Source organism: Heterocephalus glaber, unplaced genomic scaffold, assembly GCF_053883595.1.
Source record: "Heterocephalus glaber isolate CG9 unplaced genomic scaffold, H.glaber_assembly_v1.0 deba00000347, whole genome shotgun sequence".
NCBI classification, from domain to species: Eukaryota; Metazoa; Chordata; class Mammalia; order Rodentia; family Bathyergidae; genus Heterocephalus; species Heterocephalus glaber.
The window spans coordinates 39,337,022-39,349,929 of NW_028258143.1; the positions used below are offsets into that span (position 1 = coordinate 39,337,022).

A 12,908-nucleotide genomic window follows, 5' to 3' on the forward strand; every position below is an offset into this window, starting at 1 on the left:
TTTAAAGTCAAAGTAAAACTTTATTTCTATACAGCTTAAGATTTTTTTTCACTACCACCAAAAGCCTTTTACAGTAAAAGTAGAAATGAAGTTAGGTATGTAATTAGGTGCATATACTTTAAAGAGTAAAAATTGACAATTTTAATAACTACATTTAAAAAAGTTACCTCGTTAGGCTTTTAATGCCTTCTTAACATTTACCTTTAATGCCTTAACGTTTACCTCAAATAAGATCAGTGAAAATACAAATATTACAATAAAAGCAATTTTATTTTTGATGTGTCTCTAGCCATCGACTAATGGCCATTTTCAGCGTCCTGTTTGGTGTAAGTACTACTGAAGGAAGAACAAGATTTGTCATGGGACTTGTACGTTTCTTTTTGCTGATCCAGTTTTCCATTGCTTCCTTTTCATAGGAATAGCCATCTAAAAAAAAAAAAACCACAAATATTTGAGATGTAAGAAAGAGAAGTTAACCTAGGCATGGTGGGGCACACCTGTAATCCCCAAACTCAGGAGACTGAAGCAGGAGGTTAGACTGGGCTACACAGTGAGACCTATCTCAAAAAAAAGGGAGTGGGAGGGAAGTCAGGATTACTAAAATGAATACAAAAAGGCCATTGCCAAGTCTCTATTAATGATTTTTTTTTTTTTTTGGACACAGGGTCTCACTATGTAGTTCAGGCTGGCCTTGAACTCACTATATAGCCCAGGCTGGCCTCAAACAGGCAGAAATCCTCCTGCCTCAGCTCTCTCGAGTGCTGGGGTTAAGGCATGCACCACCATTCCCGCCATATTATGATTTAAGTGGCATTCTTGTACTGCGACTCCCAAAGCATACCTGCCACAGCATCTCAAGTTGCTTTAGATTTGTTGAGTAAATACTGCTCTGTGAAGCACAATTACCTAGAACAGTATCATCACAAACTCATAATACTTTCAATGGTTCCTTTTCAACATTACAGCTGAGACTTGGACCCTGCCAGAAATTCAGACATGGTAGAAGGAAAGACAGGGACAGAGCTGGGTGGTGGTGGTACAAAGAGCTATAGGGATACTGAGCAAAGTAATTTCCCAGGTTCTTGTAAAATTCTTTTTTTCTCAAGACAGGGTCTCACTATGTAACACGGGCTGGCCTTGAATTCTCAATCTTCTTTGTTCTTGGCTTTTCACATGTAGAGATGAGTTTTTGCTTCACTACTTTCATTTTTGTACTTGTAAAGATCTTTTCAGCTGTGTTCCACTTACTTGCTTTGGTCTACAATGCCTACAACTGTTTCAAAATAATGCCAAAAATATATATTACTAACATAAGCCTGAAATACAAGATTTCTTTTTGGGTCTGTCATCAAGGTAGGTCCACTAAGGTGGTCTAACCAAAATCCTGTGCTTGAGAATCATTTACGTGGTTACAATGTAAGAATTATAAAACCTGGGACCTTCAGAGGAGTCTCATTTATCTTGTCTAATCTTTGTTGTCCCCTCCCTTCTCATATAAATGAACATGTATTTCAGTTTTTAATCTTTGTACATAAGCATTTGCTTATATTTTCAAAAGGAAACTATTATACATATACATTCCACGTTAAAGCTAACATACACTAGCTTACACCTTGCCATGTTTTTAAGAAGTTTTCCCCCACAGTACTCTATGGATGGATATCTGGGATCCCTTCCAGAGCAATGATGTCCTATGTCAGGTATGTAACATTTTTCTCATATGTTTGAGCAATTTACTTTTATTTTTCCTGTGAACTGTTCATATTTTTTACCCGTTTTTCTACTAGGTTGTCTTTTTCTTAGGAAGATTTCATGTATATAGCATATTAACATTTCATCAGTTTTTCTCTTGAGTCCTGCTTAGGAAATTTTTCCCTGTTTTTATCAGAGAATCTGTGGGACTTGAAAGGTTTTGGGGTTTTTTATATTTAGATTTTGGATTCATTTAGAATTAATGTATATAGGGCTGGGGACTTAGCTCACTGGCGCCACGGCTGCCTTGCAAGTAAGGTCCTGTTTCCCAGTACTGGGGTAAAAAAAAAAGGAATTAATGTATATGCACAGTATACATTACATACAATTGGGTCAGATCCAGTTTTATCCTTTTCCACATGGCTATTCCGTTGCCACTTAGGATCACTAAATTTCCTAAACCATTTGCATCAATGTCTGGATTTTTAGGGGTTTTTTCACATTGGTCTATATATGTTGCCAAAAATACGTTTTTATTTATGGAGACTTTGTAATGCTATAATGTCCGGTAGAGCTAGCGGCCTTTTCCTTGTCTTTTCTACATTTAATCTTTTAAATGAAACCTAACAATCCCCTTCTGTGTCTCTAGGAAAAAACGAGTTTATGAGGATGATGTTACATTTATAAACTGCAAAAAAAATAACGTCTTTCTCACACTGACCCTTCCCATCTATGAGCATCCTGTGTTCTCCCATCTGTTCATATATACTTCACCCTTGGATGCTTTAGTTTTCCTCATGTTGTTTGGTAAATTTTATATATTTCTTATGTCTAGGATTTTTGTTCCAGTTTTTGTTATTATAAATTAAGTCTCGTTATATTTTTAACTGCTTTTGTCACATTTGCCTATTACTGATAAATAAGGTGCACTTTAGTGCTAAACTTGTGAAATACTGAGTTCAATGATAGCTAATTCATGTATCACCAGGGTAGATACAGTAACAGCATGTTTTTTTATTCAACGTAAAAGAAACAAAAAACCAAATTTCTAATAGTCCATCAAGGTGATGTAATGCTGTTTGTGTTATTTCTAGTGGTGCTTCACTATGCCTCATATATGTTTAGAAAGAAAATATACTTTCTATGTTGGAGGTTCAGAACGTGATATATTACTAGTTTTTGTCTCCTTGGATCTATTTTGGACTAAATGGCATGGATTATGTGCACTGAGAATTGTGGTCTTCAGCACAATCTAGTATCTTTTTAAATTTTTCTGGGGCCTGAATTCTCTCTTCCCAGGCAACAAGTACAGTACATGTGTATGTTGTCGTTTAATTGAAACTTTTAGTTGCAGCTGTCTCATTTCAGGTTGGGTTGCGTGGAGTTGTATTATGTTTTGTTAGCTAAATCTCTTTATTTCTATAAATTACATATGAATTCAACTATGGAAATTGGTTTCATAAGGTTTGTATTTTTGATGTACTGGTTACCTTTATGCTATTATCTTTTTCTTTTTTGTGTGTGTGGTACCGGGGATCGAACTCGGGTCTTTGCACTTGCGCAGCAGGCAGTGAAACCACTGAGCTAAATCCCCGGCCCTATGCTATTATCTTTTTTAAAAATGGGACCAAGAATATCATTAGTATCTAATGGTTCCCATTTTTCGTGATATTTAAATTAGCTAAAAATCTTTTTCTCTCTCCTAGTACCTAAAATAGGCTTTTACTTCTAGTTAATGAGTTTATTCAACTTTTCATATTCTTTGCTCCCAATTTTTATAGTTGTATTATATCTATATTTTTTAGAACTAATAATCATAGTATTTTGTCAGCGTTATTAATTGAATTCCCTTAAATGAACACTTTTCTCTGCTAGGCTGTTTTCTGGGTGGTAACAGTGAATTAAATGGCAAATCTGACAGTGTACAGGTTTCTTAACATAAGCAACTCATTTACCCCAAGTTTAATATCAAGGTTTTTAAAATCAGTGACAATGCAATTTCCTGAAACATTTGATAAAAAAATAAGAGAAAACAAGAATTCTAAGTGGGTTTACATCTTTGCTATTTTAATATAAGGTCTCAAACTGTTCTATCAAAGTTCATCCCAGAGTACTAAGACGGGTTGCCAGAACTACACAGCACACCTAATATTTCTATGAATGGAGAAGCACTGAAACAATACTGGCTTAAAAACAATTGTAGCTGACAATGTGTATTAGTGTCATTTGTGGTTTCTTTTTAAAATTCATGTAAAGTCTACAACTATAGCATAGTTGAGACCAAACATGTCACCAGAGAAAATAATGACGTTAGTACACATTATACTGTTTGTTTGCATGTTTTCACTGTATTATAAAAGTGACTTACGGATTTTTATACTTTAAACAGAATGGAATCCAGACAGATCCATCTGAATTTTGCTATCAGCCAAGACAGTGAATTGACAAGAGCTATACGAGACAGTTTTAGGAAGCTCTTGGATTCTTTAAATGAGTACATTCCCAATTTTTTAATTTCACAATTCAATTTAGAACACTCAGATGAAAAGGTTATGATAGAATACCAATAAGTACTGTGAGATTTACTCCTACCCTAGATTTCTGTTTCTAGTAAGAAGGCAGATTAAACCTAAAAATTTCTTGCTACATTAGAACTAGAAACGGTGACTAAAAGAAGTCTCTTTTTCAATGGATAGCTGACTTGCATTGAAAGATTCAAGTAAAAAACATTAGCTCACTGGCATAGGCTCTGTGTTTATACTGCACTGCTCACCAAAGTAGACCAAGCAAAGAGAACTCCTCTCTAAACATGTTCGCCACTGAACTCCACAGGTAATATTTCACTGACAACAATGGAACAGGTAAATGAAAACAAGAGTAAGAGCCTCCGAAAATGTAATTAATGGATAAAACCTATAAGCATTTCTAAGAGTAATTTAAACTGTACTTTATCATTAGATGCAGGGTATGACTGTACTAATAGGAAATGAGGATAATTACTATTAATTACCTTAGGGTCCAAGTATTAATAGTAATTGTCCTTATTCTACAGTTGAGGAAACAGGCCTGGCCTGAATAACTTTCCAAGGTCAATGCTTGTACTGTACAAACTAAGTGGGATTTCCCGAAATGAGAGCACCTGAGAAATCTCAGTGGGCAGTCTAAAGGTAAGCTGTATAGGAAGAGAATGACTGAAATTTCTGAAAGGCATAAATTCCATCTAAGACACACAATGTGCCCGAAAGGAGAAATAAAAGTAAATCCAAACCAAATAAATTCTCTGAAGCAAAACATAGGAATTAAATAATAGGATATTTGAACTGCAACAAGAGACAGAGTGGGATTCCCCGGATCTAATAAAGGCTCCACAGAACAAGCACAGTGGTCAAATGAGGGTTAGTAGGTTTTTACATCATAAGTGTGAACAAAGGGTTTAGAAAAGTATCAGGGAATTAATATTCAGGTATTCAGAAAAGACCTGAGAGGAATAAAAAAATGACAAGAATAGAATGCCTAACCAGTACAAAGTTACTAATTCTTCACACCTTATGTAACATTAAAAAATTTCTATAATCTCAAAATATGAGAAAGTTGTTCTTTTTAATACAACAATATGACATTTCGCAAAAGGGCTAGAGGGCAAGAGGGCTAAATGGGCAAAAATGACCATCCTTTTTTAAAAAATATAATTTAAAACAATTTACATTTAAACTCACTAAAATTTTAAATTAAACTAGTGATGTGTGTCAGTATTAAGAATTTATCCAACAACAGTATTTATACAAGTCTACCTGTATACACTTTATCACTGACAATTGTTCTATAGAATCACTTTTGGCAGGGTGCAAAAAATGAAGATGTTTATCAGCTGGCTAAGAGAGCAAAGCTATACCATGAAATACTTTTTGGTATCACATGGTATCTCTTAAATATGTTTCAGTTAAAATGTTTTAAAATACAATCCTGCAGCTGATGTAAAACTACGTAAATGTGTTGGCAAAAAAAAAAAATCTATAATGATGCTGTAAAACTATGTGGCTACACCAGGGTACAGAGACTTTCTGCTTTTAAAATGTTTATTGCTCAACTATTTCTCATCAAGTACATGCTGTTTAATAAAATACAGTGTAAAAATACTGAACTATAGATATTTCAACAGGAATAAGCCTTCCAAAACACTTAACAGGGAGGGCAGGAGCTAAAAAGGAAACTAGGAGAAAAGTTCATGCTGACAGCAAGTAGCCCAAATCTATCAACCACAATATAAAGACACCGATTCAATTCTATTTAAAAATTGTATGTTTCCCACAGGACCACTCATAAGATGAAGCAGCACAGGAAGGTTAAATATGAATGGATGATGAAATCTCTAGGGATTAAGCTTAAAATAAAAAGCCTATCCCAAGGGTTACTTACTGCATACTTCTATTCATGTAACATTTTAAAAATATTTTGAAAAGAAGACAGATCAGTGGTTTCCAGGGGCTGGGGTGGGAGGAAGAGTGGGCAGCTGTTGAGGGTAGTAATAAAAAGGCAACAGGAGGACCCTTATGGTTTTGGAACTGTTACATGTCTTAACTGTGGAGAGTAGACAAAACTCCAAAAGCAATAAAACTCTAAAGTTAGTACACACACAAATGAATCCAAGTAAAATAAGTCTAAAGGTCTGTTTTGAAAAAATGTTACCAGTGGAGGAAACTGGATAAAGCATGTCTATCACTTTATACAACTGCATATTGAATCTACAATTGCTTCAATAAAAATAATTTTACAATAAATGGGTAGCACCAGAAAGGTTAAAAATGAAGCATACAGATAATACTAAATATTAAGTAAGGCTGTGGAGCAATTAGCATTCCCACATGCTACTGGCGGAAGTATAAAATGGGTCAACCACTCTTGAAAACTAACTATACCTAGTAATATACTCAACAGAAATGCATACATTTGTTCACCAAAAAACAAAAAAGCTCTTGACAGCACTGCTTATAATAGCCAACAATGCCCATAAAAAGAAAAATAAAGCTGGGTCAAATGGGATTTCTAGTTCTAGTTTCTTCCTTTTTTTTTTTTTTTTTTTCTTTTTCTGGTACCGGGGATCAAACTCAGGACCTTCCCCTGCGAGGTAGGTGGCGGAACCACTGAGCTAAATCCCTGGCCCTAGTTCTAGTTTAAGCATAATGGTTTCCAGAATGGTTGCACTAGTTTATAGATTCCCACCAAATATAGAAAGGTTTCATTTTTCCCCACGGCCTTACCAGCATTTGTTATTATTTGATTTCTTAATGATAGCCATTCTTTCTGGAGATGATATCGTCCTGAGATAACAAGATCATGTGTAAAGAACATCTAATTTAAGGACCTACCAAATCAACATACAAAAATCAGTTTTATACCTATATATAAGCACAGTGAAATTTTAAAAACTAGTATGGTAAAAGAAAAACTATGAAAGATAATTTAAACAAAATATATGCAAAATCTGAATTTTGAACACTGCTAAGAGAAAGTGAAAGAAGACCTAAGTGGAGAGTGTATTAACATTCATAAATTGGAACTGTCAATTCCAAATTGATCTACAGATTAAACACCATCCCAGTGAAAATCTTGGCAAATTGTTTTCTGTAGAAACGGAGAAAATATTACAAAATCTGTATAGAAATGCAAAGGCTCCAGAATAGTCAAAACAAGTACTAGGAACTTGGAAAGGAACTAAGTCAGATGACTCCCTGATTTAAAGATTTATAAAAAAGCTCCACCAAGAAGATACTACCCGTAACTGACATACACACATAAAACTCAACAGAGTATCAGGAAGTCTGAAAATAAACCTCTCACAGTCATTTGACTTAAAGATACCAAAGTAATTCATTGGGAAAAAGATTTAAGTAGTGGTGGAACAACTGAATAGCTACTTACAAGTAGGAAAAAGCTTGATATTATACACAAAAATTTATTTGAAATAAACCACAGTCCTAAACATAAAATTTAAATCTATAAAATGCCTAGAAGAAAATAGGAAGTCTTTCAGACCTGAGGGTAGACAATCTTCTTAGGACTCAAAAACTATAAATCAAAGTGATAAAAAAATAGTTTTCATTAAAATTTAAAACTTGTATCCTTTCAAAGACACCATTAAGGAAATGATGAGGCAAATAGAAAAGATATGCAATAAATTATCTTACCCAAGATTTGTATGGAGAACATGGACAACTGAATACAAAATAGAGAAGATTTTGTAATGAGGGTACACACATTACAAAAAAGACATGAATAGATAATGAAAAGATGCTCAACATCCTTAGTCATCAGAAACACAAGGAGATACTACTTCACATCCATTAGAATGGAAAAATAAAAACAATACCAAGTGTTGGCTGGGATGCAGAGAAATTTGAATTCTCAGCTGGAAATTTAAAATGGTACAGGCACTTTGAAAAACATTTTGGCACTTTCTGAAAGTTAAATATTCACTTATACAACCCAGTATTTCTACTTCTAAATTCACCAAGAGAAAGGAGATGTCCAGACAAAGATTTGAACATAAACATTATACATAAACATTATTCCTGCTTAGACCATTATCACAAAATGAAAGACCTAAAAGTCTGTTAAGTTAGTTGATAAATATGACATATCTAATGCAATGGAACATTAATAAAAAGAAACAAGTTACTGATATATGCAATAAGATAAATCAGAAAACATTTTGCCAAACAGAAGAAGCCAGACACAAGAGTTCATACTGATTTCATTTATATCAAATTCTAAAAAGGAAAGCAGTGGTTACCTAAGGCCACAGTGGAATGAGAGAATACAAACAGCACAAGAGAAATTTCTAAAATGATAATTTTATCTTGATTAGATGATGGATGTACAAATGTATACATATATAAAAACCAAGTTGTACACTTAAAAGGAATTAAATTGTTTAAAAATTATACTTCAACAAATTATATCAAAAAGTTAGATTACAGAATTGCACTGTCCAATAAAGTAGACATGTGCTACTGGAATTTAATCAAAATTAAAACATTCAGGTTCTCACATTTTAAGTGCTCAACATCCACATGTGGTGACAATCATATTGGATAGCAATATCATATATGATTTGAACTAGACAACTAGTAAGTCTGGCAGCTACACATTGATATACTGCCAGTGTTATGTATTGATATATCTATAATGTTGCAAGAAATTTTGCAACCAAAGAGACACTATTATAAATTTCCAGTGAAATTTTACCAATATTAGCATTCAAGGAAAATCTCATATTCCCCAAGACAATTCTTTTGTATTCTTTGATCCCATAGGAAAGAAATAAAAAAGATGCCTTTCTCTAAAAACAGCCTCAAAACTAATCAATCAACTTGCAACTTTTAATATAGTTTTATCTTTGGGTAAAATAAGAAATGTAAGTTTAAGTACTATATATATTACTTAGAAATTAAAGATATAAAAAAAAACAAGGAAAAATCTTTGTAGTGATAGTTACTCTCAAGTCAGTAACACACATCCTTCCCTGGGAAAGCCCCCCCCGCCACCACCATTATCCTCCTGTGATGTCACCCTGTTTATATATGACCCTGCTCTCCAAGGCTGGGCAAATCATATTCCTATAGTGGACTACTATATTTTCCTGAAAGTAAGACCAAGTCTTCTATTAATTTTTGTTCCAAAAGACTCAACAGGGCTTATTTTCATGTACAAAAACTTACATTTATTCAAATAGTCATGTCATCCTCTTCTGGAACATTGTCATAACTCTCCAAAATTCAAATTCTGCCCTGAATTTGTGACTCCATTTTCCGTAGAACCACCTGGCCCCAATCTCTCTTGTCTAGCAATAGAGCTGTCCGTAAGTGGGTCCTCCCTGTCCATCCATACAGTACAGCCTGCTCATAGTGCACTGGCAATACAGCTGTAAATGATTTTATCCCCTGATTTCTTCACCCAAGTCCACAGTCTCTTACAGGCTAGGCTTCACAAAGTTTCCATGCTGATTTCTCTCCATTCTATTTTCAGTGTAGTCACTGATTTTCATGCGCAAATGGTCCCCGAATGACTTGTTTACTGCAATATCAAGAGTCTGGAGATAGGCTGTCATTCCTGTGAGAATCATTATTTGCTCTATTCTGTCAGCAAGTTCTTTATGTCTAGCACATTGAGCGCTAGCTGAATCCCAGAACAGCAGATCTCTTTGTCCACTTCAAAAAACAAGTGGCAGCATTAAATCAACCCACTTCCTTATAGTGCTTGTGTGCACCAGGCCTTTTTGGTTTCCAAAACATAAGTGCCCAATTTTATTTTCCTTGCCCTTAGTGATTAGAGGTGGGGCTTTCTTTCCATACAGATGAATTGCCAAAATACAGGTAACACGCGCGCTTTTGTAACCAGTGGAGGGAATGTAGATTGACGAGGCACTGCGCCCTTTGATCAACTGCAGTTTGAGATCCTTGGCCCATAAACACTGCAGTTTTATCCACAGGAATCATGTTGGAGAGTTGGTTTAGAAAGTCAATGCCATCAACAAAGGACTTGAATGTAAGTGCATGTTTAACTTCAGTGTCTTCCAGCTTGAACAGTGTTGTTAATCTTCTTACGTAGCAACAAGATTATATCGCAGAAGGAAGCCATCCAGCCAGTGTTGTGACGCTTTGAATTCTTCTAGGGATATTTCAAAATGTGATGCCATTGCAAGGGCAAATGCTTGAATATAACCCCTGTGCACAACCAAAGCCTTTGTGCTCCTCGCAGCAGTCGAGTCACAGGTGATGTCTTTCAGCTCAGTAAATAATGGTTGCTGACCTGATTCACACTTGTGCTTCTTAGCATTTCCCTGATCCATCTGACTGAGGTCATCATACTCTGCCAGCCATTTCAGACCATTTGGAGATCGAACAACTTCCTTTTGCAGGAAGTGTTAAGATTCTTGCCATGAGAGTCCTCCAAAATTCCTTTCTAATACTCAGTGGGAGCTCTTTCTATTTGCACTCATCTTGTCTGGTGGTCAGAATATTATTCCCTAAATCTATCATTAAATCAAGTGTTAACTGGAGATTTATGCCATGGGAGTAGCAATAAAAATGATGAGAGTTAAGAATGATGGTCCACACAAAAGCAAAGAAAAACTGCAGGCACCAAAATTCAGAAAATGTTATTTCACATGAGTGCATTAAGTACACCCATTACAACACACAACATACTGAATTATGGAGATTCATGTTAGATACCACCACGTCTATTTATTAGCAAGTGTGTACGTTATTTGTATGTTATGTCTGTACTCTGGTCATTTGTCAGTTAAGTCTAAAGTTCATCTGAACATAGGCATTTACCTCTCGTCCAAAGGTGTCTGCTTGGGGATTTACAAATAATTATAATTTATACTATCATTTAAGTATTAAAGTCAGTATTTATATTAATTACATATTAATATGTCGTGTTTTGCAACAGACGTACTAAATGTGTCCATCTGGCTGGAATCTTAACTGGGGCTTATTCTGGGGGTAGGGCCTATATTATGAGCATTCTGAAAAATCATGTTAGGGCCTATTTTGGGGGGAAATATAGCACTACTGGGGCAGGGCCCTAACTCAGATTAACCCATGGAGTCCTTTCTCTTGGATTTTATGTGACAGTGATCTCTCTGGAGTTCATAAGCACTATAATGTAAAATTTGGCACCTGCTGTGGTCATGTTTTCCTATCATGTGGAAAAGTCATATTAAACTTCACAGAAAGTGAAATTCAGAAGCCTCTGAACAGATGAGAGAACCATGACTGCAATCCAATCTGAGACCCACACTTAATAAATCAACTGCCATGTCTGCTTAAGCTAACTCGAGTTTCTTTCAGCTGCAGAGTCCTGATATAACAAAAGATATATTGCCACTGCTATATTCACAGAAAATTTCATAGCCTGAAAGAAAAATGGCTGACATTTATTGAGTGTTTATTATATGCAGGTACTGTTTTAAGTTCCCAACATACATTAACTCATTCTCATAAGAATTCTCTGAGGTAAGTACTAATATCCCCATATTGTACCTGAGGAAACAGAGGTTGTTATAACTTTCCATATGTAACAAAATAAGAAATGAAACAGAGGGCTGGGGATTTAGCTCTGTGGTTTCGCCACCTGCCTCACAAGTGCAAGTTCCCTAGTTCGATCCCCGGTGCCAAAAAAAAAAGAAATGAAACAGATTCAGGCAGTCTGGCTCTTCAGTGGTTTAACTATGCCTCCTGTAGTATATTTCTTATGAAAGAAGAATTTGAATTAAATGTTTATGATTAAGAAGTCACCTAAGAAAATTATAAATGATTAAAATATGAAAAGATGCTCAAACTCAGTATTACACTAAGAAATGGAACCTGAAATTGCTTTTCATGTATCAGACTGAAAAGATCGCTAATATCCAGTACAAGAAAGGTTGGGGAGAATGCAGAAAAAATTCACTGCATCCCTCGCAATATAAGGAATACCATTTCATAGAACTATTAAACTACTAAAAATAAATAAAGTTACAAAATTCACAGATCACAAGATTGTGAGAAAACAGGCATACTTAAATATATTGCTGATAGTAATTTAAACATTTCATTTTCTAGAAAAAAAATCTAACAAAATGTATTAATATTATTTTTAATATTCATAAAATATTCTGAGTGACTGTGCTTTGGGGCACATATCCCAAAGTAATAGTAACAGAAAGAAACATGTACCAAGATATCAACACAATGGAATGTGCAATATTTGCAAATATATACACCCAACTACTAGAAGAATCAAACACAATGTAGCACAAAGTTACAAAACTATTACAAATGAAATATATGTAGATTAAATATTCAGAAATCTGTATGATGATAGAACAAAATTAAAAAGCACAGTAAAACCGTGTATGTAGACAATGGTTAAAATTAATGTGGGGTATTAACAACTTCATAATCTTTAAATTCTTATTTCTATATAGTGGTTTAAATTCATGAAAAAAAATAAACATGAGAACTCCACAGTCTACCTTAAAAAATGGTATTTCATCTTTACATTCTAAACACACATTTCATAAGTTTCAGTAAAACTTTAAAATTTAACCCTTCTGATTCAGCTCTTTATCAACAATTTCATTTATTAAGAAATATATAATGTTCAATTGTTCACTCAGGTCTGAGTTATTGAAAAAACTACTTAGGCAAAAAAATATAATAAGTCTG

At 34.5% G+C, this 12,908-nt stretch overlaps 1 protein-coding gene across 3 annotated transcripts in view; it reads right to left on the minus strand.

The window, feature by feature from the left end:
* Wdsub1 (WD repeat, sterile alpha motif and U-box domain containing 1) overlaps positions 1-12,908 on the minus strand; it is a 43,564-nt gene continuing 30,656 nt past the window's right edge. For all 3 annotated transcript variants that reach the window (XM_004835895.3, XM_021265923.2, XM_004835894.3), the window contains one exon: positions 1-426. In XM_004835895.3, the coding sequence (XP_004835952.1) occupies positions 269-426 (158 nt within the window). In that variant the 3' untranslated portion in view covers positions 1-268. The remainder of the gene's footprint in view (positions 427-12,908) is intronic.